Below are 27,004 nucleotides of genomic sequence, written 5' to 3'. Positions count from 1 at the left end.
AAACGAACAAGAGAAAGAGATAGAAAAGACAAAGAACACATACAGAAAGCGATTTAAGCATGGTATTCGATAAAAGGGGAGGTGTTTATTTCTTATTGCTTCCAGTCAAACCACTAACAAGGCCATTGACAGTACCAGTAACAGTATTTAAAGTGCCTTGAACAACATCACCAATATTGGCTGTTGTTTCTTGAATTAAACCATTACCATGTTGTGTTTGTCCTTCAGTCTTGAGTCTTTCGTTGCCTACTGCAGAACCAGCAGTTTCCTTCACATCACCCACATATTGATCTTTCTTTGCTTCTGTCTTGTTTGGTTGCATTATTGTATATTATGAAGAAAAAAAAAAAGAGAGAGAGAGAGAGAATAAGCTTATAATTATATACATGTATGTGCATGAAAGGTTTTGTTGATGTCATTGTAAAACAAGATTATATCACTATGAGCAAATGGTGTGAGAGCTTTATTTCCTTTTTTGTACTTCTTTACCATGACCAATTACAATCACAATCCTTCCAGTGAACAAAGAGATATTTGGAGCAAGTAAGGCAAAGTTAGCTGTGCTTTACTTATAAGATAGAGAACAAAATAAATTAAGTGCATTGTTGGACACGCAAGACAACCTTGGATTTGAGTTGAGTGATCTCAAGTATGTTGCTGGTGTCGATCTTAGTTTTCCACTAGGTGAATATGAGAATGCTGTAGCATGTCTTGTTGTCATGTGTATTCCCGAATTAAAAGTAAAATAGTATGGATGTCGTCATAAGCTAATCTAGTTAGATTGTATATAAGCAATTTCTTCAAACAAAGTTACATCTGCCTTATATTGCTGGCTATTTAGCTTTTAGGGAAGTCGATCCGCTACTGAATTTATTGCTTCAGTTAAAAAAGGAACAGCCTGAATTATACCCTCAAATCATTCTTGTGGATGGTATATAGTTCATTTGTTTATTTTTAATGAAATACATAACTCATCTTTATAGGTAATGGTCTCTTACATCCCCGTAAGTTTGGTATTGCATCCCATTTAGGTGTATTATCAGACACGCCTACTATTGGTGTTGCAAAGAACTTTTTAGCTATTCCGTCAGAATTTGATGATTTGAATGAAATCAAGAAAGCATACAAGTCAAAATTACTAAAAAAGGGAGATATATATACACTCATAGGAAGTGCAACACAGTCAGTCTATGGTGCTGCTGTTAGAACCTCTGATTCAGCACCTAATCCTGTGTTTATCAGTCAAGGACATCGAGTCTCTCTCTCTACTGCCATCAAAATAGTCCTTGCTACATGTCCGAAATACCGTATTCCAGAGCCCATTCGAGCTGCAGATTCAGAAAGTAGAGCTTACATTCGATTAAATAGGTGTTTATTCAATAAATAAGGATTAATAGTAATAATAAGAATAGTAATAATAAGAATAAAGGAGAGATAATTTTATAAAGAGTCTATTCAAGAGAAATACTTAGTTCTCTAATTTGGGATGCATCTAATACTTGAAGATTTCTACACTTTTCCAGTAAGAAGCCATCTTCATCAAAAGAATAACGCATAGCCAATCCTTGGAAAGTCAAGACTCTTTTGATTACAGTAGCAATCACACGATATTTCCTGAAATTCACAAGAGGTTGGTCAAGACAATCAGGTAAATGTCTAGTATTGTTTACATTATAGATTCTTTGATTTTCCAGATTGGGTTTTAAGTATCGGGGTTTTTCCGAATTGAAGACAAGATCAGATAAGTAAATACCCAAGAAGGGAATACATCCACCAAAGGGAATCTTAATACGTGTCTTTTTAAACTTGTGTTTATGCGAGGTAGTGCCTGGTAATTCAACTTGCACTTCAGCGGGTGAATTACCGTACTCTTCAGCTACTTCTGTCATGCTGTCTCGAATATGTTTCCAGTTCTTCATAGGTGATGTAAACTCTGTAAGTTTGTTGAGTTGCTTTTGACATCTTGTGCTGACTTTGGACCATGTTTTTTCAAGACGGGCAACAGCGGGTGATTGCAGACCTAATAAGATCTGAAGCAAGGTAGCATAGTTGGAATACATTTGGCATTTCTAAAAGCGATTAGTGCATGTATATAAAATACTGTATCTTACTCTAGCAAGGCGAATAAACTTTTCGATTAACTTGACACGTTCATGAATATTTCTTGTTCTCACAATTTCTGAAGCAACCCATTGACAGACAGTATTGAATCTCTGGATGACTTGTTCAATACCTTGCTCTTGAATTCGTCTCTGTTCTGTTTGTCGTGTATAATTGATCTGCTTATCATTGTAGTCTTCATTCAACGCCTGCTGTTCGTGAGAGAACAAGTCAGTGGTGATATTACCACAGGCATCCATTTTTGTCCATTTACAGTGAATCAGTTCTTCCCAACCTACTTTGACTAGCACATCTCTCTCTACATAGCATAATTGACTGGCTAACAAACTGGTTCTGTAGGACATGATAAAGCATCGGCCGTGGTGACTGTCCACCATGCCTGGACCTAAAGATCGAGGAATAGTCTGAATATCTGTATTTTCAGTCATCGTGGTTTCTAAGGCAGGTAACACAGGAGGAATACCGACTTCAATCATTTTAGATTTAGGACCATGGGATGTGACATCTGAAAGAAAAGACATACGAGCACGGCTCGAACTAGCTTGTGCTTCTGTTTGGATTGATCTTTCAGAAGGTGCACAGCTTGTGCCATCGTCATCATCATCAGAGGTATCTGGATCATGTTGAGGATGATCTACTGTAGATTCAATCAAGGATCTTGCTTGTAAATTGCCTAAATAGACAGGACCATATTGGGCTTCTTTAGCTTGCTTGGCATCTTGATGAAAAGGGTTATTCAATTGGTTTACCCTAGCATGTTGATCCAAATCAATGCTAGCCCCTCTCTTTCTTCTCAGTTCAAGACTGAGTCTACGTTCTTCATCTGCAATTAACATCATGCTCAATCGACGACAAGTGATATTGGATCCATGTTTATTGCCAGAACAATGGGCACAATCACACTTGTTATCTTCTGTATTGTCTTCATCTACACTACTATGTCTTAATCGTTGGGCAATCAAATTGACCAATTGACCACCATGCTGTTTTTGTTGTTCTTCTTCTTCTTGCTTTGCCTCTTGATCTCCTGGAATAACCTCGTTGTTAGCTACCTCAGTTTGAGCTTGATTATCGTTTTCTTTGATTTGTGTCTTTTCATTTTCAACAACACTATGAGGTCTCAACACCTTGGAAAGCACTTTAGATAGTCTACGCTTAGGCACGTTGTCTTCTTTTGTAGTTGTGTTTGGTTTAGCATCAGGTGCCATGGTAGCTTCATAAGGAATAGAAGCAAATGCCTCGAGTTCATTCATATCAGTGGTTTGAGCTGCTTTCTTCTTTGATCCTGCTTTCTTCTTTTTGAGTGTCTTGCTTGGGCTCTTTTTAACAACTTCTAGAGATGAGGGCAATTCAGGTACTTTTGGAATATCTTCAGCATGTGTAGCTGTTAGATAAGGTGACGTTGTAGTAGATGAAGGTGCAGAAGACCAACCCACTGATTCAGTATCATGCAAGTTCTTTTCACTCTTGCGCTTTTCAATGCTTTTCCTCGACAATTTCCTTGCCAGTCCAACAGGTGATCGGCTGCCACTCAATTCATCTCCACTAAGTTCTTTCAATAGTTCATCAGGTAGAGTAGCGTCCACTGTCTGCTTGTTCTTTGATCTACTGTATTCACCATCTGATTTGCACCATCTTTCTGAAGGCACACGACGAATACCTGTCTTGGATATACTGGTAGGTGTTGTTGGCATTGAATTCTCGCTTGTCAAATCTGCTTTGTCCACTGACGGGGGAGGTAATTCAGTTGTAGGTACATCAGGTGCATCAAAAGGCACAGGATGTTCATTGGCTACTGGTTGGAAGTAAGCTAAGGTTTCTTGTTGTTCCTGTAACCAGTGTCGATCAAGGTCTCCTGTTTGGTGTAATCCATCCTCCTCCTCTTCGTCTTCATCTTCGTCCGACTCGTCTGATTCGTTTGGCACTGTTTCACCAGCACTCAGTTCGCTTTCAAGCGAATCGTCTGAAGCAACACTGATCATTGAACTAGCATCTACAGGTGCATGTGGTTCTGCCATACTTGATTCATGAACGCTTTTATTGTATTGATGCGATTGACCATCATCAAATCCGTTCGCTTCAGGAACTACAATGTCATGAGCAGAAGCATGTGAAAGTCGATGAGCGAGCGTATCCACAGTAGGTGAATCTACAAGAGTACTCTTTAAGGAACCTACCACCACCACACGAGCATAACGAGCATCTTGCACTGCCATATTACCATTATGATGACTACTCATGTCCACACCCAACGTTGTCTTGCGACGAATGACGTTCTGAGAGAGTTTGGCTCTGACAATTTCACCCATCTGTTCTTGTTCGGCTGTAGGGGGTGGAGGGGCAATGACCTTGACGCGCGATGCTCCTGAAGATCGGTTGTAGTACAATTTTTTTAAACGTCGTACAACACGCTTTAATATCTTTACAATGCGCTGATCGCGTGGAGACTCCTTGACGAGTGGGTGGCGCGGGAGCTGGTTCAAGAACTCGGTTAGAATCACTCGCAATGAACGATTACCAATAAAATCATGAACAAAATAATTATTGAGCCAATGACGAAGGACAACAAATGTTCTATTATAGATCGTGTTAGCTCTGACGTGTGAATGCCATGTTACTTGCCTAATTCTAACAACTCTTCTTGTTTCTTCATCGTTTTGTAAAGCCCAATAGAACCGAGACATCAAAAGCTGACAGAGGTCAATAGAACTTAAAAAGTCTCTGTAGGTTAAAAAAAAGTCCGTCATAAACGTATAATCTAAAGTGTTTGTCAATTTCTCAACAAGCTTATGAATCGTGGCTGCTTCAATCACTTTAGGAATATCCTTTTGTGACTCCATCTCTTGATCCTTTACTGATTTCTTGTTATTGCTCTTTTTCAATCCAAATGCTTTCTTTAACAGAAAGGAACTGTGTTGAGCATGATCATTCATGTTGTCTGAGGATTTGGTGGATCTACCCAATTTCAGGTTTTCAGATAAGAGTTGTGCTGATAAACGCACCGAAGCAAAGCTAGGCTTACGTTCTTTGGAGATATGATTACTGGATTTACTGGTTACTAAAGTCGATGTTGTATTTGAAGAAAACCCTTTTAATTCGGGCCGTGTGTGTTGATTATTGTACAAGGTAGCATATGATGATGGTCTTTCGGGAGAAGTAGTGGTGGCCATAGAAGAAGAAAGGGCAATTGGATCGGGCCCCCAAATGATAAAGCGTTCATCTTCATCCGAGATGATCAAATCAAATATCTCGGGCGAACCTATGATCACTTGGGTTTCTTTTATGTCTTGTTGTTTCTGTAGAGAAGGGAGTGTATAGTTACTGTGTACAGATGAAATAGAGCCAGATCGAATGATAGGTGTTGTAGAATGAAGCAGAATAGAAGAAGGATTGGCTGGTAGCATGATATCAATCCCATTTTCGTCTTCAATCAAGATATCGTTGAATTTACTGACATTGGGAATACGTGGTAATGAGAAACTTTTAGATGGTGTAGGAATAGGTGCTGATGTAGATGTGGTACCAAGGGATGGAGATCGTAATAGCTCATTAGAGCCTACTGGATCCAAAACAGAATCAACGTAGGACGAGATAACAAACTTGGATCGAATATCGTGCTGTAATATGGCGTTGTTGTTCATGGCGTCGTTGTCTTCCTGAGATACTTTGCCAATAGGTCGTTTCACTACTGAGATATGGTTGACAGAGACATGGCCGTATTTACTGTTATCGGATGGCGTTCCAGGTCTAGTTACTTGTTTCTTTGGTAATAGACCTTCGTGTTGGTATTGTTGTCGTTCCCAAAAGATTTTTGAATCAACATATTCAGGTACACCAAAGACAGTCGCAAGTGCAGCACACTCTCGACCACCTTCACCACTGTTGTTCAAGAGCTCGATAGGAATGAGTGAATTGTTTCTCTTTCTCTGTGGGTTGGTGTTTTCATCTTGTAGGGGCATTGTCTTGGTCTCTGTAGCACTATAAAATGATGGTTTAATTTCTTGAGTATTTGTTTTCTATCTACCTATTCATTTCATCCGGTATCGGACTATGAATCATGCTTTTGGGTGGAGACCAAGGCGAGATAGACTGTTGGTATTCAAGCATAATAGTAAAAAAAAAAAAAAAAAAAAAAAAAGGAGAGAAGAAAAGAAAAGAAAAATTTTTTTTGTGATTGTTTTGATATGCAAAAGAAAGAGAGGGGAACACAATTATCATTTCACATGTACCATTGACTTTGATGGAAGCGTGTCACTTTTGGTAGATCAACAAAACCCAAAGCAGCAAAAAAAAAAAAAAAAAAAAAAAAAAAGGATAGGCAACAGTTACTCTCATAGAAAACTTTTTTCATTTGTTAAAGAAACGTGTATAACAATGTTGTTACACATCATTTAATCCAGAAAAAAAAGGAAAGAGAGTTCTGTCTACCTTTTTTGTTGAAGTGTGATAATAGCTGAGGTTGAGTTCATAAACACTCCTGTAGAGTACATACTGAACTTCCAAATAAAGAAAGCTTATTGATGCAACTTCAAATTAACCTTGCATAATATCCACATGTAACACATAAAAACTAAATGATGGGCTTATTGTTTTACATAAAGAAGAGTGTAACTACTAGTTTTGTGTCTAGAATCATTTATTTATTTACACGATTAGTTGTACAATTATTATTGCTTGTCTTTTAAGCGAAGATAGTCATCAATACGTTTGTATAAGGTATCGTTTTGCGTAAGGTAATCTGACGTGAGTGGAGTGGGTATATTATTGCTGGTACCTGCTTGAGTAGTGATGTCTTCTTCATCGCCGCTAAAAGAAGAGTTATTGTTTGTGTTGTAATAGCCAATGGAAGACGAATTACGTTTTGTGTTGTTCAGACACATACTTCCTCCTAAAGTATGGTTTGATTGTGCTTCAAGTGCACCAACAGCATACAGTTGACTTCCAATAGAGTCTGTTCGATGGTTATAGGAAGACTGAGATGAATCATCTGCAGCCACATAATTCCCTTGGAAAGCCCAAAGGTATGACTGGATCCATAGCTTGGAGGTCGATACTCGGAGGCAATGGAGGGTCGATTGCTTCTTTCGGCAAAAGGTAAATTTGGGGCACCAAGATATTTTCTTGTCCAAAAGATGAATAGAAGTCATTAGGTACCGCATCATGATGCGTTTCATCGGCATCTGAATATACTTTGTTTTCAACGACAGATGTTCTTTTATCGTTGGTTCGTACAGATCGCTGTCGCTGTGGTGGTGGTCTTAAAGACGCTCGCTGGTTTGAGGATGATGATGGGCTGCTATAATCTAATTCGAGTTTTTCCATATCATGACTATCGCTATCTGGTACATTCTCATTAATCACTTGGATACTTGAGGTGTCGTGAATGCTTTGGTTTTCAGAATAGTGAGCATACGTATCGATTACAGGTGGAGGAGACAATTGAGAACAAATGATGCCAAAGGCAGTACAGACCACAAAAAGACCGATTGAAATTCCAATTAATATAATTTCAAAACTAGGTGTGTAACTTGAGCAGATATAACCATTTTCCAGACCCATACAAGCTGATTGAATATCAGTTGTGTAATCTCTTAGGGTTACTCCCAGCGCAGTGGCGGTTAATGTCGCGCTGATTAAACTCTGTAAGCTGATGAATTTCAAAATTGCCTTTCTCTGTAAGTCTCTCTTTTTTTTCCGGGCAATAGAGCTAGTGCTATAAAAAAAGACAGCACAGCCCCCAAGGTAGCAAAGAGCAAAGAAATGACACGGACGTACGATGTGGCCGACAGAGCAGGGACATTGTTTAAATGATTATTGTTTAGATAGTGAATAATTGATTTCGTATCTAATGTATTCGGTTAGCTACCACTGACTGGGATCGGGATACTTGCCGATATGAAAATTCATTCGTGTAGGTGAGCATACATGCGTATGGTTGATATGGTCTATAATACAGTACTTCCATAAGCCAAATGTCAACTGAATGGCATGATTTGCCTCGGAAGAATGCAGGGACAATTTAAGGAACGAGAAAAGTTCACTGATAGTAGCTGAAGATGAGCTGATTAAATTGTTTGTTTCAAACCAACTTCCAAATCCTATTGACAGGCAAGATAAAAATACAATGAAAAGACATAGCAATGATATAAACCAGTTGCTATACATGTCAAAAAAAAGATAAGATATAAAGAAGAGAAGAGAAATAATTTTTCTATTTTATTTTATTTTGTAGAGCAGTTTTTTTTTTTTTTTTTTTAATTAGGATTTGTATGACAAAACATCCATATTTATCATAGTTCTATTTTTTCTGTTGTTGCTTTTCTGGATCTTTTGGTGTCAAGGCAGCAAATTCATTAAAGTCAATGAAACCATCCTGGTTTGTGTCAGCATCATTCATCATATCCTTAATTTCTTGGTCCGATAGTTTTTCGCCTAAGCCCTTCATCACTTCCTTTAACTCGTCTTCTGAAATTTGACCATCACCATTCTTGTCAAATTTACCAAACAACTGTTTCAACTCGTCTTTCTCATGTCTGCTTAGACAACGGGAATAGTTTTCTCTTGACTTTTGCTTGGTAACTTGAATATCTCGTGTCTTGTCCTCGACTTGCTCGGGCTCTTCAGTAATTTCGGGTGTCAAGAAATGTGTCATGGCACTTACGAATTCGTCAAAGTCAATATGGCCGTCATGGTTCTTATCTGACTTTTCTACAATCTTCTTAACCTTTTCATCATTGTGCTCAATATGAAGACTCTTGAGGATCGTTCCAAAATGCTTATGGTCAATAGATCCTTTGTTTTCAGTGTCGTACAATGCAAAAGCTATGGTATATGAGACAAAAGTTTCCATTTTGTTACTTACCTTCTTTAAGGCTTTTTAATTCTTCGTCAGTAATAGGAGAACCACGGGACATGTTAATAAATGATAATAATAATAATAATAATAATAAAAGAAGAAAAAAAGTTGTTTTTACTACTCGAGCAATTTTGTTAATAAAGGCGGAGAATATGATGGATATAAATCGTACGTCACTTGGATGCTATTTCTAGTCTATGACCAATAAATAATTTGGTTTTTCATGCAAAACATCTCTGCAACAAGCCCAATCATCGACTCAGGCACTCGACTCCCTGTTTCTTTTTTTTTTTTTCTTTTTTTGGTTAATGATTCTTAAACCTATCAAAAGACTTGCATAGCAAAAAAGATCATCAGATCATAGCTTGTTTCAAGATGCATAAATAAAAACCACTGTTTCTCATTTTTTTATTTTATTTTATTTTATTTTATTATCTTTCTCTTTTACAAAATGACTGAATCATTTCCCCAAACATCTGCTGTTGATATTCCTCAAGCAAAAGATACACATGTCCTTGTCCAAGCTACCTCGGACGGAAATGCCACATTGACTTCCATTATGACTGATGCTGAGGGAAATCAAACACATCACTACACTGAAACTGGTATTTCACCTACTTACTATTATACTTCGGGTGGCTCCATGATTCATGATACACATCATGTTGGTTCTCCAGTCTATGGTGATCAATCGCGTATCTTTTTCTCTCATCATTCAAGCTGCAGTTGTAAGTAAATCTAGTCTTTTTTTTTTTTTTTTTTTTTTTTTGTTACTTATCTCTCTATAGGTCGTGGTTCAGGCGTAGGATGTGAATGTACAAAAAAATGCTCATGTTAAAAATTGAATGATTATCTTTATTGATGAAATAAATAAATAAATAAATAAAATGTATATGGCATGAAATATTAACAAGGACAAAAATCAGTTGAATGAGGACCAGAACAATTGTGACAAGATGTTGGTCTTCTATCGTTTTCTGTAGGTGATTGATAACCAAATAAAGAGAAATGCAGGGTAGGCATCAAATTGGGTCTTGGAAAATTACTCATAATAGAGCTCTCTGTCACTGTTTCTTTTGCCTGACTTGCATGGCTTGGTTCTTCTGGCTTGTATTGATAATAATTAGAAGACTTTGGAAGTGCACGGTTGGTTGTAGATGAAAACGGTTGTCGCTTAAGAACAGTAGAAATAGGACCAATACTCTTGCGAATACGATCAGATTTAGATTGATTTGAGAAGAGGCTAAAGAATGGTAGGCTTCCAAGAATTGTCATGATGGTTTAATTGAATAAAGAAGAAAAAGAAGAGAAAACGTGGTTAAAATAAGAATTTCATTTTTAGTAACCAAAGTGCAAGCCTCAATTTACGGCAAATTAATCTTTTCCGTAGTTGCCCGTATGAATCATAATCAACCTACGAAAAGCCGCGCCCCCTTTCTTTTCTTTCTTGAAGCTATGTTTAAGACGAGAAAGAAAAAAAGCAAAAAAGAAATCAACTGTTTCTCTTTTATACTTTTCGATGCACTTTTATGTATAAAAAATCGGCTCACTTTTTTTTTCTGTATATCAAAGCTATGTTTATTTTCAATACCCGCTCAACATAAAGAGAGAGAGAAGGGGGAATCATCAATAAGGTATGTTTATGTATACAACTCTTGAATATCATTGCCAATAAAGGGAATGGATTCACCTTGGAGATCGACGTTTTCCAAGAAATGGTAAGGGAATTCAACTAAATGACCACGAATGGTAGATAAATGATCCCTGATCGTATCAACGGACATTTCAGGATCATGAACATGACCAATATCAATATGAGCAGGGTTAGGGTAAAATTCCTTGTATTCCTCCCAGTTAGTCACTATTTAGGGCTTTAGCATCATTGTTTTTTTTTTTTTTTTTTTTTTTTTTTTTTTTTTTTTGTTTACCTGTGTCATCAGGAACACAATGGAATACTTCTCGGAAAGCTAACGTGTTGGTTTTAGCAGTAGCGTTCCATCGCTCAAGTGTTTCGTCATCAAGAGGATCCATGACAACCTTATCTTCTTCACTCAATGAGGTATCAATTTGAGGAACAGGTAAAGGCAACATGTTATCTGTGACTTCATCTGGAGGAGCAGGTGCAAGTAAACCCAAGTGTTCTTTCCACAAGCTACGTCTTAAACTAGCAGCAAAACGAGCAGCTTCATACTATGTGGAATGAATATATATATATATATACATGTGGACTATCTTTAGCAGAAACTTACGTATTTGCCATTCATTTGGGAAGGAATTGTATCTTGGTCTTCTACAATAAGGGCAATTTCAGAATCACGGTCACCACATTGAGAACGATCATTTAAGTTGGCAGAACCCATAATGACGACCTTGTCTAAAGGGAGAAGTTAGGGAACACTGCTACAAAAAAATACACTTACCATCAGCAATCAGAAGCTTAGCATGAATATAGAGTTCTTCACTGACATAATCATTGGCTTCTTCCTTTTCAGCAGCTTCATCACGAGGCTGCTCAGCTTCTGTGTCATTGACCCAAGGCTCATCTTCAATATCACCACCCAACATGGCATCTTTAGCAATAGAATCAGAAGCAATACCTTGATCGGCTTCATCGACAGCTTCAGAACGACGGCGTTGATAGTTTTCAAAGTCTTTATTCTCACGAACACGACTGTATTCAATTTCATCTTCGACATTGAAAGCACCTTCTGTGTTACGAGCAATGTCTTGATCACCTACACGATGAACAATCTTGGCACGGTCACCTGGTTCGCCACCGGCTTCTTCCAGTTGAGGTTCAGTAGAGTCGCTATAGCCAGCGGCCTTCAACAAGAGTTCTTCCATCTGGCTACGGTTGATACGATCATAACTTCTTAAACTGTAGAAACGAATGTATTGGTCAGGGTCAATACCAGTGGCTTTGAGTTTTTCAACAATACTATCAGGACCACGACAAATAGAAAGGTATTGATAATGCATCACTAATCTATAGCAACAGGATTAGTTTTTTTTTTTTTTTTTTTTTTTTTTTTTTTTTTTTTTTTTTGTAACAAGTTCGTGCTGTACGTACCTTGCAGTAGCAGCATCCTTTGTACTGAGATCAGCGGGAAAAGCAGGCATCAAAGGCATCAATACAAACACCTTAAATTTGTCTTGCTCTTCATGGGCACGAACAATACGCTTTACAATAGCATTACCAATTTGATTCTTGAGCAAGTTTTCTTCCTTGTTATCGGTGGAAGTAACTTATTAAAGTTAGAGATCCAAATCAAAAAAAAAAAATATATATATATATATACATACTAAAGAATTGGTTTTCAATGTAAACATAATGTTCAGCACGAAGAATAGTAGCAATATAAGCATTTTGAATCGAGTGCTAATATATAGATCAGTGAGTGATTTGTGATAGTGACGCTTTTTCTTTCTTACTTCAAGCTTAATACCAGAACTCCATTCAGCAGAACTACGAAGTACTTGGGCACGAATGTTGCCCTTGACGCCACGTGTTCTATGCTTATGGCGTTGTCTTGTAAAGTGATGTTCTTCAGGTTGTTCTTGCATGAATCTCTCTTGACTACCCATGCCACCAAGAGGAGGTTGCAAGAAGGGCACATTGTCTTTATGCATGGCTTTTTCATGCTTGACAAAGTTCCAGCGCTCACAAAAGTGACGAGCCACATCAAGGACAGGTGCGCCAATCTAAATGTATATACATGGTTAACTGTGTCACGTGATACAATACTACTTACAACACATAAAGACATGTCGTGCCATGGCATTCTAGGAATCACAGTCTTATCAATGAGTTTCATATCCCAATCCTTAACTATACAAATTGTCAGAACAATATGTTTAAACGCGCTTTTTGATTACCATTTTCGAAATCTCTGACACGGGCATCACTATAGTCTTGACCTAGAATATGATGTAAGATATCTATAACATAAACAAATAGGGATAGTTACCGATAAATAGTTCACTTTCAGGATCATTTCCGTTAAAATCAGCCAAAGCATGACCGTGAGTATCCCAACGACTTATATACATATGTTAGTTAGTTTAGTACTCTTTTTTTTATGTGTGTGTCTACCCAAAGCATAAATCAATACCACCAAGGAAAGCAATACGGTTATCAACAACAACAAATTTTTCATGATGAGACCAAAAGAAAGTACCACCCAAATTATGGTCAGGATGTCTTAATACTATAGAACAAGTCAATGTCTATATACTATAGATGCGACCATTTACCAATGATGTTCTCACTCAAGGATTGAAGTGTATCTTTGGTGTGACGACTGTCTAAAGTCAAAGCTAATTCAACTTCCTATGTAATTTCCTTTTATTAACCAATCCCCGCCCCTTGTTTTGCCTATTTACCTTATAAACAACAATATAAATCTTTACACCTTCATCTGCTTTTCTCTTGAGTAAACGATCAAGACGAAATTCAGGATACTTGGAAGGAGGTCGACGCATATACTATCCTCTACTTTTTTAGTGTACACTCTTTTATGTATATATATATATATATATATTACCAATTCTGGAGTCTATATATGAAATAAAGTTTAGTTTATTAATTTCGGCCCAGTCTAATTCTTACCAGCCACCAATCTTCAATGTAAATACACTCTTGAGCGTGTGCAATAGCTTCAGAAACAGCCCTGAATAGGTGTCAATCATATGAAATAAGGAGGATCTAGTATTTACCAGCAATAGTTTTGACCATCCACAAAATACTTTACTTGAGCATTATGTCTTACTGCAGCAAAAGAATCATAACGATGTTCTTCAGCAGCAAGTTGTTGTTCAATAAAATCGTCATCTTTTGTTTCATCTTTGGTCTCATCATGACAAGAAGGATCGAAAAAACTTTCGACTTGAGCAGCCAAGTTTGCAAAGAAAGACATAGTTAAAAAGAAAGAAAAAAATAAAAAAATAGTTTTTTTTTTTATAAAGTCTATTTAGTGTAACAGTTTCATATCTCTGTTTTATTCAATATCTGACATATCAGCCTAAATAGCGCTTATTAGTCTGTGTATACAATAAAAAGCAACTTACCATATCTTCATCACTAGAGACATCTTCTTGTTCTATTTCTGCTTCTGCTTCATCATCTGAATCCATTTCTACATAGACATTCTCAGGTAATTGAGCACGCTGTAATTGTTTGTCATTGATATTAGAATAAGCCTTGACATTCACTTGACTCTGAACAATATCTAAGCGACCTCTTAACGCCAGTAATTTAGGAAACACACCGAGACGCGTGTCTAACGCCTGGTAGAAATTAGAGAGTTTGCCTACTAAATCAGGTACAGTCATCAGATAAGCTGTATGGATCAATAAAATAGACTTGATCCAGATCAACAGGGCAGGAGCACGGGCAGGTTTTTCTTGAAATCGTTGAATCACTTCTTGTAACAGAGGAATCAAATACTGTGTAGGTAATCGTCGAATTGTGTTGTTGATCACATCCACTTTAGTGTGTTGTAGACATGCTTCTAATAACTGAACATCACTTGAATGTAATGCTTGCACCAAAACTGTCTGTAATGAACCAGCAGAAGGTGTATCAATCGCCTTCTTCTTGTTGCTCTTTTTAGCCTTGTTGGAAGTGGCATCAACAACATCTAAACTTTGAAGTTTTTGTTCAATAGAAGGTTCTGTATCCTCTTGAACTTGTTCTTCTGCTTCTTCTTGTGTGGCCATGGTGGGTGCTTTAATAGCAAAATCAGCATTACCAATCACAGTAACAGTAGATTCATCATATGCTTTGCGAGTTGTTCTCAAGTTATTAGCAGCAATAGAAGCTGTATTAATCAAATAGTTTGTCATGGGCTGTCGAGTGAGTGTGATATCACGCAAAATAGCACCTGTTTCTTCATCAACATACTTGACCACTTCAAAAGAAGGTTTGATACTCGATCCTCGGGCAATCATGATGGATTTACCACCATTGTCTGTCACGAATTTAGCTGCAATAATAGGAATCACTGTCTCGCTGGATTCTGAAGAGACAAGCTTAAGATGAGCATCTGCTTCTTTTGTCATAGCACGCATCATTTTTCTCTTGTTGTTTGTAGGTTGTTGTGCAGTAATCAAAGAAGCATTTTCCCAGATACTGACAAGGCCATTGTCTGCTACAGCCAAGGCAGAGGGTTCTGTGCTTGAGAAGTCAATATGTGCTACATTGGTTTCCATGGTGAGTGCTGTTATATTGTTGGAATTAGTGTTAGGTTGAGCATCCCATACATTCACATAACGATCATCTTCAGCATTAGATACAAGCACATCATCTTGGTGTGAGAATGCCATTTCTTTAATAGCACTAGCATGACCTGTGAATTTCTAGAGTGTCTAGGGTGAGTATGGTATAGATATACATATCAAGAGGTTACCTTCATTACGGCATAAGTACTCAAGTCCCAAAGTGTGATAGTATGGCCCGCTGTAGCCAACTTGGTCTCGTTATGACTCAATTTGAGTTTATGTACATTCTTTGCGTCTGTCTTCCATTTGTGCAACTCTTTTCCTTCCTCAATATCCCATTCAATAATCAGATTATCTTCAGCAACAGAATAACCTCGAGAACCTTCCTTATTCATCACAAAATCAGTAATGGGTGTCGTATGTGATCCTTGCAATGTCTTGATAATAGCACCATGAGACAAAGAATAGAAAGCAATCGAGCCAGAATGCATACCCAATGCAATCACACGAGTCAATGAAGTCATGCCACTCTTCTTCTTCTTGAATGCCTGAACTGTATTAGCCTGTAAGTCGCCTGTGTCTTTCAAATAACCCCAAGTCAAACACGTAATCTTTTCTTTTTCTTGAGCAGAATAGTCGTTACTGACAGTACCCGATCGTACATTAAAGATACGAAGACGGTGACGATCAATACCATGCGTGATCAAAGCGAAATAATCAGCAGTGGCACTATTGTCAAAGGCTGAAATAACAATGCCTGCATTTTCTGAAGCATTCGCTGATGTTTCTACAGTAGACGTATCGGGATTTCTCTTGTGGGTTACTTTGCCCATAATGCTCTTCTCTCTTTGCTTTGATAAAAAAAAAATCTATTCTTTTTTTTTTCTGTAGGCTGCCATCAGCAAATACAGTCACAAAAGACTGCTCTTTAGATTTAGGCGGGATTCAAATAGGTTAAACAAGCAATGTCCCTCTCTTTCTTTTTGCAGTTAAAGAAATTAGATTGAGCCACGAAGAAAAAAAAATGATAGATTACTGGTTTCTTTATGTGATAAACAGTTTAGGTCTGAGAATGACTGATAGGGGATGATACCTAAGAAAAAAAAGAGGGGTAATGCATAAGAAAACCGATGAATCTTATTCTACTAAACAAAACGTCAATTTACCTAGACGCCAACTCAATAATAATAATAATAAAAAGTTAATACAATCATTGTTGAAGGAGGGGGCTATAAATCGCTAATAGATATGGACCCAATCACTCACATCCGGCAGCTTGGATCCAAATTTATTTGGAAACATTAAAACACAAAATTGTCAAGTGTTTTAAGAAATGTACAAGTTTGAAAAATGGAAATGAATCCATATAATACATACTTTGTGGCTGCTAAATAACTTTTGATTCCATTTGTCACATTACATACCCAATATGCTTTTGATGCTCAATGTGTGCCTTTTTCAAGCATCAAACTTATTGTGCAATATTAAATCATAGCCTGAAATTTCTTAAATAAACCTACAAAATAAACTACAAACAATCTATTAGCATAACACCACCAAAAGTGTATTGGTAGCGAGTGTTTTTCAAAGTAAACCATTATCTCTGTCTTCTAATTCCCGTTTTTTGAGTTTTCTATGTTTGAGCACCCATCAAAGAACATGTTGATGCAAAAATAGAGCAAGTTTTCAAAAATTCAAAAAATCGTCATTTTGACCTTATGATAGCCTTTACAAATCTTCATTTCTCACTATTTTGCAATTGGTGATCTATAGAGGCATTGTAGACATAACATGCCTTAGTAAGAATTGTTTCTCTAGGTCTATGAAACATACTCAAAATGTTAGATTTACAAAATTACTATGAAAAGTATACGCTAAAGCTCAAAAACAGAAAACAAATTTTTGAAAGATATTTCATTATTTGAATAGCTTTCTTTACACCATTCAATGCGCTGTATTTGCATCTATTAACTTTGTTAGTGGACTTTTTTTTATTTTAGTTTTTGACATCAGAATACTAATTAAAACTCAGAATTTCTTTATGGTATACTCCCTTTATGTCAAGCTTTAAAGCATGCCAACTTTTTTATTTCGTTCTACAATGCTCTTTCTTGTATATAATTGAAAATGTTTGGGACTATCTTAAATCAGGTTTTAGAGTCTAGTTATACTATTTTCAGTATTGTATCTGCCAGTCAAGCCATTCCTTACAAGCATTTTATGGCCTACAGTCTTTAATCCAGCTGCATCCCAACTTCTTAACCTCTACCTCACCATGAACGTAAATAATCACTATTTCTTTGGATTTCATTTCTTAGAATCAATTTACTAAAAACGAATACATTTCATGCCAGAAAAACGTAACCAGACAAAAAAGAAGTTCCCTCTTGCGAGAAAAAAAATTAAGTGTAAAACCATTTAGATTGCTTAAGTATCTTTGCTTTTTTTAACTTTTTGTCCTGTTTCCAAATAAGTGTCCCACATTTTCTTGGCTGAACCATCTTTGAAGTGCTGACTCATTTTGAAAAAGTGTCCCATTTTCAAACTTGGCGTCCTAAATATTTTTCAATTTTTTTTTTTCTCTCTCTAATTTCTTCACACACATCTATCAATGAACCATATTAATTTCAAGTAGGCTTGTACTATGAATCATGTTCTTTTCTTATACTCTATAGATTTAAAAAATGAGTAAAAGAAGAGGGGGGACACCAAAAAGAAGAGATAATGAATTTACTCGCCATGGACTTACAAGAGAAACTGAAAAACAGTTATTTAATCCTCGCTCTGATAATCCAATCGCATTCAACAAAAGGTCATCCGACACACAAGAAACAAAAAAACCTACACGACGCTTATGGTCTGCTGCTGAAAGCAGTTCACAAGTAACGATAGAAACCAAAAAGCAACCTGTCTCTGAAGAAGAACAACTCAAGAAAAAGAAATGGAAATCATTGATTGCTTCTCTTCGCCATATTGAAAGTAAATTGGAAGCCTTGACTGAAAAATCACGTGCAATTGCTTGTTTTCAAGAAGACCATGATGTAGATCAACAGCGAAGTGATAAAGAAGAACAGAAATATCATGTTTTGTTGGTCGAACAAGACATTCTGGACGCAGAGTTGATCTGGAAAGAAAAGATTCAACTTCATCTTGATTTAAGTCACAAGTATTTAGAGGTCCTTCGCTGTGACCTTGATTATGCAGAAAAGAAAGGGCTAGAAAGCCTGTGTTGGAAACGAGCTGTCTATAGTTTAGTAGATCAGTTTCGAAAATTTATAAAAAAGTCTGCAGATAAGATTGCTGCCAGTCAAAACAATGCTAAAAAATCAGCTGCAGGTGAATTGGCTGCCGAGTTATTTGAAGACGAAGATGAGATGATACCTGTGATCCATGAAGGAGGAGGCATGACATTGATCAAGTCAGAAAAGCCTACTAGCAAACACTATTTTGAAAATGATGTGAAATTGCAGATCAAACAGGCAAATATGACATTAGGCTTATTTCTGCATTATCTTGATTTAGCAGACGCATTTTATGTTCAGTTAACCCTGTTCCTTAAAAGCGTGGATGATGACGATGATGATACCATGGAGCAAAGCTTAAATCAATGGAGACGAACAAGAAGATACAAATGGTATAGTTGTGTTTCTTTAAGAGGCGATCTTGCTCGGTATCGATGGGCTTATACACCTGAAGAAGATAAAGAGGGCCTGACTCGATGGTCTAAGGCAGACGCATTTTTAGAGGCTTGGAAACGTTATGAGTTGGGTATTTGGCTCATGCCAGCCAAAGGCAATCTCTATTTCAATCTTTCGTTACTTTTGCCTGGACAAAGCTATGAATTTCATAGATTCTATCTTAGCATGCGCAGTTTGATGGTGCGTCGTAATGGGTTTTTGAATGCAAGGGAAAGCATGCTCATCTTATTTGAAGGCAATCGACGTTGGATACAGAAATACACAACCAAAAGATCTAAACAACCGATTGACATTGCCATACCAGCCTTGTTTGTTCGTCTTCATGGCATGCTGTTTACCAAGATTGGATTGGACGAATTCCCTCAAATCAAACGTATCTTTTTCAATACCTTGTTTGAAACAAAGACAGAAGCTCATGTCATGGCTGAGCGATGTGGTGTCAGTCTACAGAAGCCATCCAGAATGGGTAAGATCAACAGTTTTTCAGCATCTCATTTGTTTTGGTTTGAAATGATTGTTCTCTGTCTGTCTTCTTTATACACCTATGACTATGCTAATTCAAAACTCACCAAGTTGATCTCGCTATATTCAACAAAGGTTTTTGACCCTGACAGTCCTGATCAATACGAACCCTTGTTGAACGAATTAAGGGAAAGTGTTTTGTTTACGTATGAAATTGATTTGACATGTCAAATGGCTGTTGAATTGTTACAAAGATATCTTAATCCAAGTTTACCTCCTCCCAAAGTACCTATGCTTCCTAAACTGCCTCATGTTTCCTTTCAATTCAAGCAAAGTAAGCCATTTATCTTTAGTGATGCAAAGGAACCTATGCCCACACAAGAAGATGATGATGAAGAAGAAGACGACCAAGCATGGCTAGTGTATATTGAAATACTTTTACATTGGATGGTATTGAATGGTATATGCATTCGAACAAAAGAGTTGCCTTCTTTATGGGAACGACTGGTGGGTGATATTGGTCATGATCTCATACAAAACAAACGGTTTATGTGTCGAGACAATGCTAAGATTTCATCTGCCTTTTGGCCATTGTTGCTTCAATTCTTAAATAAGCTTTTATCTGAACTTACAAGTGACGACAAGTACGATATGGTCAATAAGCATTTAATGGATGAAGAAGAAGAGCAGGATGTAGAACTGGCCTTTGCTAAAAACGTATGCAACATCTTGGGTCAAGCACCGGATCTTCCTGAAGAACATCATTTGCGTGGATTAGGTTGGGTGGATGAAATTCATGGCAGATTTTTGAAGTTAGAGCCAGATTTGAAGAAGGACTCTGTGGTTGAAGCTACAGATATGCTAAGTCGTCGTAAGACTCGAATTCTTGAGTATGGTTTCACACTTGTTAAGGTAAAATAACTGTATACAGACGCAATGTCTAATGAAGGATAGCATTTGGACGGTATTTTATACTATGATCCAGTAGAAGAAATGTTTACAGTTTCAAGATCCATTGAGGAACGCATGTCTGAACTTGAAATAGAAGAGACCAAAGCAGCGTCTATGCCATTAGAAGAAGAACAGAAGGAAATACCTATGGTTACTATTGAAGAAATGGACGATGATGTCTTGTTATCGAGCGAGACAGAATTAGACGATACTCAAGATGGAGATGATGATATCATGACGCAGCTTAAAAAGAGACGTGAACAATTACAGTCGATTGTAGCCACAGCAGAAGCAGAAGAGCGTCATGGATTCCGTCGTTTACCTGGCCGAGCCAAAGAGAGAGAAGCACGTTTGAATTATTTGCGTGAATGTATTATTCCAGGTAAAACTATTCTGGTACTTGACACCAATTGTTTTATTGGTCATATTGATCATGTTAAAAAACTACTTCAATCTCAAAAATGGTCTGTGATTGTGCCTTTAGTGGGTAAGTTATACAATAGCCATATTTGTATACTCATGACTGAATTAGTGGTGACTGAGTTGGATGGTTTAAAAACAAATCCTCATCGGTTAGGCTTTGTTGCTCAACAAGGTATTCAATTGCTGGAGACTACCTTGTCTTCCAAACCTAAACAGAGTACACTGCTTCGTATACAAACATCTCATAACAACTTTATGAACGATATTTCAATTCGCTCTGAGCAATTCGTATTTGGCGAGACAGACAAAAATTTGGATGACTTAATTCTTTCTGCATGCCTTTGGTGGATATCACAGCAGCCTCAGGATGATAATGTCGTGCCTGTTTGTTTGGTGACAGGAGATCGTAATTTAAGTGTCAAGGCTCGTGCTAGAGATGTGGAAGTGGTACCTGTGTCTGCTATCATACAGCTGACACCACGTTGACAACCCTTGCTAAGCAATATTCAAAATAATAAAACGGAAGTAGTCCAGCTGCTCATTAATCAGCAAAAATGAGGGAAAGACTATGTATTAAATTCAATGAAAATAAGAACAATCAAACACAATTCTATGAGCGAAAGCTTAATCACAATTCTAAAATTCGAGAATGAACAATAACGACATAATTTGACAACTAAACTTGGATTGCAATGATACCGTCATTGTAATGACTTGAAGAAGATTAAGCACCTCATACGCTTGGTAAAGAATGCGATAAAAGTGTCTCAGCTATATTGATTTGATTTTTGTTGTCTGTTCCCAAACATACATGTAAAAAAAAAGAGGTTGTGCACAGTGAACACATAATGCTTCCTTTAATCATACTTTATGAAGATAATCTTAGTATTTTTGTTTGGAAGAAAATAAGGAATTTGACATTGGACATCTTAGCATTATGCTTTTGCAGAGAATATACAACATTTCCGACCAAGAAAAGACGCTTTGTTCTAGACCAAAAATCAGCCGTTGAACAAGATAGAACCATGATTGAATGGCTCTTTCTTGTAGTCATCCTTGACTGCAAAATACGTGCAGTACGCAAAATCCTAAAAAGACAAAAAAAAAACAATGCACATTTGATGCCATTTTTCTCCTGATTTGAAAAGAACCAATCAAGTAAATTGTTATTTCTTTATCTTCTGCAGCTTTCACTCCCCATTTTTCTCTTTTTATCATTCTTTTTCTTTTCTTTTTCGGTAAAACATGATTGGCAATCACGAAACAACTGTGGATATTCATGCACCTGCACATACGTATTACACAACTGGCAATAATGCTCGTATGCGTAGTCTTTCTGTAAGTTGTTTGAAGCGCAGCACATCACTCATTTCTGATTTAGGGACACTATAAAATTGCTGATGGTTTCCAAAGAAAAAGAAGAGCTTCTCATGGTAAAAATCTCAGGCGTTTTACAATGACTTGTCTAATTGTTTTGGAATCCAGATGATAAAAGCAAGGCTCGAAAATTCTTGCTCGATGTCAAAGAAACACAGCGCATTTTAGTTGAACAAGAAGACACAGATGGTGATTTTCAAATCACTGTCAATGATTTAGGCCCGAAATCGCTTTCTGTTGGCAGTGCAGATTCAGGCGGTTATCTCAAGATTGAAATTCGCGGTACGTATATGTTGTCAAACCTACTACAAGAACTTGCGCTTGCAGAAGATTGTGGACGAAAACATATTGTGCTAGATGAAGCTCGTCTTAATGAGAATCCTGTCGATCGCCTTTCGCGTATGATTCGCTATCATTTTTGGGATGGTCTAACAAGACGCATTGATGCTGAGGGACTAGAACGTATTTGTCTTGATCCTAAGAATAGATCTGGTCATCATGGTCCATGCATCTATGTTCCCTTTGATGAAGATGAGGCTCTTGAGTATTATCGACAAGTGGCTAGTACAAAACCTCATTTACAGTTGCAAGTAGAACGCTTACCTAAAGAAATTACGCCCGAGTATGTCCAAAGCATTAATGATAGACCTGGCATTCTGGCTCTGGCACTCAAGAAAATCAAACAAAACGACAAGATAACATTTGAAGGTGTACCCTTTGTTGTTCCCGGTGGAAGATTTAATGAAATGTATGGCTGGGATTCTTATTTTGAAGCTCTTGCTCTCTTGATGGATGGTCGTGTTGACTTGGCTCAAGGCATGGTAGATAATTTTGTGTATGAAATTAAACATTATGGCAAGATCTTGAATGCGAACCGCTCTTATTATCTTTCAAGATCACAACCGCCCTTTTTGACAGATATGGCCTTGCGTGTTAAACAACATTTGCCTGATGTGTGTGACAAGAAAGCATGGTTACGCGGTGTGTTACAAGCTGCAATCAAAGAGTATCACACGGTCTGGATGTCAGAACCACGTTTGGACCCCAAAACCCAACTTTCTCGGTTCCGGCCTGCTGGAAAAGGCATTCCTCCTGAAACTGAAGCATCTCATTTCGACCATGTGATCCAACCTTATGCTACGCGAGCTGGTTTATCTGTTCAGGAACTCATGAAACAATACAACGAAGGTACTTATATTGAACCTAAACTAGACGAGTACTTTTTACATGACCGTGCTGTTCGTGAATCTGGACATGACACCACATATCGCTATGAAGGTCGGTGTGCCAACCTCGCCACTATTGACTTGAACTCGCTACTTTACAAGTATGAGACAGATATTGCAGATATGATCACTAGCGAGCTTGATGGTGATCTGGTAGATTATGATGGTGTAGTACAAGATGCAGGCTTATGGCGCGAAAGAGCACGTCAAAGAAAAGCGCGTATTGACAAATATTTGTGGAACGAACAAGAAGGCCTTTACTTTGATTATGATACAGTTGCTGAAGAAAATATCCATTATGAGTCTGTCACTGCATTTTGGGCCATGTGGGCAGGTTGCGCAAGTCAAGCACAAGCTGAAAGAATGACACGTCAATCACTTCACAAGTTTGAAGTGATGGGTGGGCTTGTGTCTGGCACCATCAAGTCAAGAGGCGAAATCAGTCTAGACCGTCCTAATCGTCAATGGGACTTTCCGTTTGGCTGGGCTCCCCATCAAATCATGGCATGGCATGGCTTTGAAAGATACGGCATGATAGATATTCAGCAGCGACTAGCTTATCGTTGGCTCTATATAATCACTAAATCATTTGTTGATTTTAACGGTGTTGTGCCCGAGAAATACGATGTAGTAGGTTTGACTCATAAAGTTCAAGTCGAGTATGGCAATGTAGGTGTTGATTTCAAATATGTATCTCGAGAAGGCTTTGGTTGGATGAATGCTTCGTATCAAATCGGTCTTAGTATAGTTACAAAGCAAATGCGACGTGCTTTAGGTACCTGCACAAGTCCAGATGTATTCTTTGAGAAGACTGCTGCTTATTTACAACAAGCAAAAGAAATTACACAAAATGGTCAAACTATCAGTGCAATTACTGTTATTGAGCCTGTAGCCACTTCTGCTGGACTATCTAAAGATAAAGATGAAGAATTGGTTACTCCTCCTGATATTGTCGTTGATCGTGCTTGCAGGAATGAATCTGTTGTACATGATTATTTTAGTACTGAAGTATGATATAAAACGGGTTTATGTTTGACATCTGATAAAATAAAATTTGTTTTATTTATACAACAAACAAGAGGTTGATATCAATTGGATGAGAAGAAGATAATTGAGGACGTTGGGAATATTTTGACTTCAAAATATCACGAACACCATTGAGTAATTGAAGGTAAGTGAGCTGTCCGTTTTGACGCATAACAGCTGTAAAATAGAATGTGATTAACTGATATAAACAATAATAATGTACTTACTCGTAAATGCATAAGACATGGCACCAGTAGAGGCACCATTTTCCATAGCATCAGCAGATGTTTGGTTATCTTTACAACCAGAAAACATGATTACGTCAGCTTCAGAACTCTTAAACTTTTTGATGCGCTCATCTACATTCTTCTTGCTCATCAGGTTCTTTCCAAGACCAATCAAAGAAGACAAGGCACCAGATTTGTTACCAGTAGCATAAGCAAGTCCTGCATTTAACAGACCAGAACCGGCGTCTTTAAAGATACTGCCTTCCTTGATATTACCTTGCGTAGAATATACATAGGGTAGATCAAGTGCAGTACCTGAATGACATGAATCGAAAATACAAGTCAAACGTACTCCTCGAGGCAATGAACGCACCATAATTTCATGCATTTCCTATTGGTGTTATTAGCTAATTTTCTCGACCTGTTTGCTAAGCATACATCATCTACAATTTGGCCTGATTCGCCTTGATATTGTTCATGATCTACTGGGTAAATAGTTTCATCATAGCCATCATCTTCATCACCATTTGTATCCTTTACTCTACCACCATGACCACTGAAATGGAAAAAGAACCTACAGCAAATGGTCAGATACATTTTTTAGACAATAAACATACGAATCATTCTCTCTTGCGCCATTCACAAGCCATTGCATAGCACTCAAAATGTTTTGCTTGGTTGGAATAAACTTGGGATCACTTTGGTCATCTGTCAAAATGACCATATCATCCTTTAAATAATAATGAGCATCCTAGTATTGTTTTTTTTCTTGTTTACCTCTCTAAATCCATGACCTTCTGTTAAGAATTGCTTCATATTTCTAACATCGTTTATACAACCATTCAGTTCATTTTGAGACCCAAAATAGTTGATACCAATCAACAAAGCTCTCTTTCTGCCTTGACAAGTCGAGAGCTTAAAATTGGGTGGTGGTTGGTTTTGCATAGTAGGGTTTACATGCATCACAAATTGGTCTGCTGCAGGACCTCCTTGCTGTTGTCCATAAGGAACTATGCTAGATTAATAACCTGTTATTGATAATGCAATGTTCTTACCTCCTTCATTATGAGTTGAATGAGGGGGCTGAGGATAATTAGCTTGACTCAAATTCGGGTCATTAGGCATGAATACGGGATCAGGTCCTATACATATAAGCATGAATACCGTGTTCAAATCTTTTTATGTCTACCTTGGTAAGGTGGGGGTTGAATGTGGCCTCCTTGATTACGGTCTTGCTATAGGTAGATACAAGATATGAGTTTAGGTCTGTGAATTCATATCGATTTAACTTACACTATGACTAGGAGGAGGGGGATAATTACCGTAATTTGATTGTGGAGAAGGAGAAGGATATTGTCCTTGTTGCTGAGTAGGAGGAGGGGGATAGTTACCGTACTGCTGTTGAGCTGGAGGAGGATAGTTTCCATATTGCTGAGGAGAAGGAGGAGGATAGTTACCATACTGCTGAGGAGAAGGAGGAGGATAGTTGCCATACTGCTGAGGAGGAGGAGGATAGTTACCATATTGTTGTTGAGGTGGTGGGGGATAGTTGCCGTATTGCTGTTGTTGCTGCTGCTGAGGTGGCTGGCCATAGCCATGAGTGCCATAAGATCCAGGATACGCCATTATGTTTTCTTTTCACGAGATGAGTAAGACGAAAACTAATAATAACAATGCAACGCCTAATGTTAGACAAATGACCACAGTCACGAAAGATAAGTCCATTTAATGCGCTTTATTGAATTCCTTGATAAATTTGCAACAATACCCACTTTCGTCCAACTACAATTTTGAGTACTTGAATGATAGAAAACGTCAATCGTATTCTATTTAGTAGATTGTGAATGAGCTTAATTTGATACAATCTGCTATATTTGGTCATTGATTTGACGTTACGAGAATCAAATGACAAACACTCCTCCACTCCAAAAAGAAGCATAGGTATATAGATTTTGAGAATTCAACTGCTATTAGTTTTAAAGTATCTCTCTTTTCATCTCTTTTTTTTTTTGTAATGCTCTTTCTTTAGACATGTTTATTTTTAAATGCATTTGATAATGATGGAAATGTGGTCAATGGAAATAGTTTTTAAAATCATTTCCTCTTTAAAAATTTATATTCTCGCAAAATCAGCCGATTTTTAGAGTAGTCATTGCAATGTTCACTTTCGACAACTGCTCGACATACATGTCAATGCCAGAGAAAATAACGCTGTAAAGATATTTATCTTCCGGACTACAGAATTGAATACCACGAAGATGACAAAAACCTTTGTTGCAATTTTCACTGTGAAATCAAACCCCCCAAAAAAAGCTATGAAGGCATGCCGGCAAAAGATCTATAAAAACTTTTACAAATTAGTAATTTTTGCAATAGATGAGATGATAGAAAGTAAGCTCTAATCAATTATGCCTTTCC

The 27,004-nt window shown here is 37.4% G+C and overlaps 12 protein-coding genes across 12 annotated transcripts; 4 read left to right on the top strand and 8 right to left on the bottom strand.

The window, feature by feature from the left end:
• Nucleotides 1–85: 85 nt before the first annotated feature.
• B0P05DRAFT_469329 (uncharacterized protein) lies at nt 86–322 on the bottom strand (the record flags this gene model as incomplete). The annotated part of the gene is made up of 1 exon (XM_051574485.1): nt 86–322. The coding sequence occupies one exon, from the start codon at nt 320–322 to the stop codon at nt 86–88; it is 237 nt and encodes a 78-aa protein (XP_051435310.1).
• Nucleotides 323–444: 122 nt separating this feature from the next.
• B0P05DRAFT_81538 (endonuclease V) lies at nt 445–1,750 on the top strand. Its single transcript, XM_051583870.1, has 3 exons — nt 445–740; nt 781–931; nt 984–1,750. The coding sequence occupies exons 1-3, from the start codon at nt 720–722 to the stop codon at nt 1,385–1,387; spliced, it is 576 nt and encodes a 191-aa protein (XP_051435309.1). The 5' UTR covers nt 445–719; the 3' UTR covers nt 1,388–1,750.
• B0P05DRAFT_540554 (uncharacterized protein) lies at nt 1,406–6,168 on the bottom strand. The gene is made up of 3 exons (XM_051578085.1): nt 4,744–6,168; nt 2,112–4,695; nt 1,406–2,069 (listed from the first exon to the last, which is right to left on the bottom strand). The coding sequence occupies exons 1-3, from the start codon at nt 6,078–6,080 to the stop codon at nt 1,452–1,454; spliced, it is 4,539 nt and encodes a 1,512-aa protein (XP_051435308.1). The 5' UTR covers nt 6,081–6,168; the 3' UTR covers nt 1,406–1,451.
• Nucleotides 6,169–6,746: 578 nt separating this feature from the next.
• Nucleotides 6,747–8,295, bottom strand: B0P05DRAFT_540551 (uncharacterized protein). The gene is made up of 4 exons (XM_051578084.1): nt 8,013–8,295; nt 7,849–7,966; nt 7,231–7,828; nt 6,747–7,148 (listed from the first exon to the last, which is right to left on the bottom strand). Exons 1-4 carry the CDS (start codon nt 8,284–8,286, stop codon nt 6,789–6,791), a joined length of 1,350 nt encoding a protein of 449 aa, XP_051435307.1. The 5' UTR covers nt 8,287–8,295; the 3' UTR covers nt 6,747–6,788.
• A 54-nt stretch (nt 8,296–8,349) lies between these two features.
• B0P05DRAFT_540549 (uncharacterized protein) lies at nt 8,350–9,111 on the bottom strand. The gene is made up of 2 exons (XM_051578083.1): nt 8,984–9,111; nt 8,350–8,943 (listed from the first exon to the last, which is right to left on the bottom strand). The coding sequence occupies exons 1-2, from the start codon at nt 9,033–9,035 to the stop codon at nt 8,420–8,422; spliced, it is 576 nt and encodes a 191-aa protein (XP_051435306.1). The 5' UTR covers nt 9,036–9,111; the 3' UTR covers nt 8,350–8,419.
• Nucleotides 9,112–9,418: 307 nt separating this feature from the next.
• B0P05DRAFT_540547 (uncharacterized protein) lies at nt 9,419–9,871 on the top strand. Its single transcript, XM_051578082.1, has 2 exons — nt 9,419–9,705; nt 9,766–9,871. Exons 1-2 carry the CDS (start codon nt 9,429–9,431, stop codon nt 9,813–9,815), a joined length of 327 nt encoding a protein of 108 aa, XP_051435305.1. The 5' UTR covers nt 9,419–9,428; the 3' UTR covers nt 9,816–9,871.
• A 12-nt stretch (nt 9,872–9,883) lies between these two features.
• B0P05DRAFT_469319 (uncharacterized protein) lies at nt 9,884–10,252 on the bottom strand (the record flags this gene model as incomplete). Its single annotated transcript, XM_051574483.1, has 1 exon — nt 9,884–10,252. The coding sequence occupies one exon, from the start codon at nt 10,250–10,252 to the stop codon at nt 9,884–9,886; it is 369 nt and encodes a 122-aa protein (XP_051435304.1).
• A 365-nt stretch (nt 10,253–10,617) lies between these two features.
• On the bottom strand, nt 10,618–13,893 carry B0P05DRAFT_579172 (uncharacterized protein; the record flags this gene model as incomplete). The annotated part of the gene is made up of 15 exons (XM_051581909.1): nt 10,618–10,838; nt 10,906–11,167; nt 11,227–11,351; nt 11,398–11,963; nt 12,048–12,222; nt 12,281–12,356; nt 12,410–12,679; nt 12,730–12,806; nt 12,946–13,016; nt 13,071–13,185; nt 13,232–13,307; nt 13,388–13,462; nt 13,587–13,647; nt 13,694–13,820; nt 13,857–13,893. 15 exons carry the CDS (start codon nt 13,891–13,893, stop codon nt 10,618–10,620), a joined length of 2,334 nt encoding a protein of 777 aa, XP_051435303.1.
• A 14-nt stretch (nt 13,894–13,907) lies between these two features.
• B0P05DRAFT_509634 (WD40-repeat-containing domain protein) lies at nt 13,908–16,187 on the bottom strand. Its single transcript, XM_051575591.1, has 3 exons — nt 15,385–16,187; nt 14,045–15,334; nt 13,908–13,998 (listed from the first exon to the last, which is right to left on the bottom strand). Exons 1-3 carry the CDS (start codon nt 16,027–16,029, stop codon nt 13,975–13,977), a joined length of 1,959 nt encoding a protein of 652 aa, XP_051435302.1. The 5' UTR covers nt 16,030–16,187; the 3' UTR covers nt 13,908–13,974.
• Nucleotides 16,188–17,880: 1,693 nt separating this feature from the next.
• On the top strand, nt 17,881–21,216 carry B0P05DRAFT_571372 (uncharacterized protein; the record flags this gene model as incomplete). The annotated part of the gene is made up of 3 exons (XM_051581370.1): nt 17,881–20,268; nt 20,311–20,794; nt 20,840–21,216. The coding sequence occupies 3 exons, from the start codon at nt 17,881–17,883 to the stop codon at nt 21,214–21,216; spliced, it is 3,249 nt and encodes a 1,082-aa protein (XP_051435301.1).
• Nucleotides 21,217–21,864: 648 nt separating this feature from the next.
• B0P05DRAFT_540524 (trehalase-domain-containing protein) lies at nt 21,865–24,411 on the top strand. Its single transcript, XM_051578081.1, has 3 exons — nt 21,865–22,068; nt 22,112–22,163; nt 22,216–24,411. Exons 1-3 carry the CDS (start codon nt 21,976–21,978, stop codon nt 24,345–24,347), a joined length of 2,277 nt encoding a protein of 758 aa, XP_051435300.1. The 5' UTR covers nt 21,865–21,975; the 3' UTR covers nt 24,348–24,411.
• Nucleotides 24,397–26,212, bottom strand: B0P05DRAFT_586877 (caspase domain-containing protein; the record flags this gene model as incomplete). Its single annotated transcript, XM_051582541.1, has 8 exons — nt 24,397–24,536; nt 24,587–24,977; nt 25,025–25,160; nt 25,204–25,316; nt 25,364–25,596; nt 25,642–25,728; nt 25,776–25,821; nt 25,880–26,212. 8 exons carry the CDS (start codon nt 26,210–26,212, stop codon nt 24,397–24,399), a joined length of 1,479 nt encoding a protein of 492 aa, XP_051435299.1.
• Between the last annotated feature and the right edge of the window lie 792 nt (nt 26,213–27,004).

Source organism: Gilbertella persicaria, assembly GCF_025201335.1.
Source record: "Gilbertella persicaria strain CBS 190.32 chromosome Unknown B0P05scaffold_18, whole genome shotgun sequence".
NCBI classification, from domain to species: domain Eukaryota; kingdom Fungi; phylum Mucoromycota; class Mucoromycetes; order Mucorales; family Choanephoraceae; genus Gilbertella; species Gilbertella persicaria.
The sequence above is the reverse complement of the archived record's forward strand: the minus strand, read 5'-3'. Positions and strand labels throughout refer to the sequence as shown.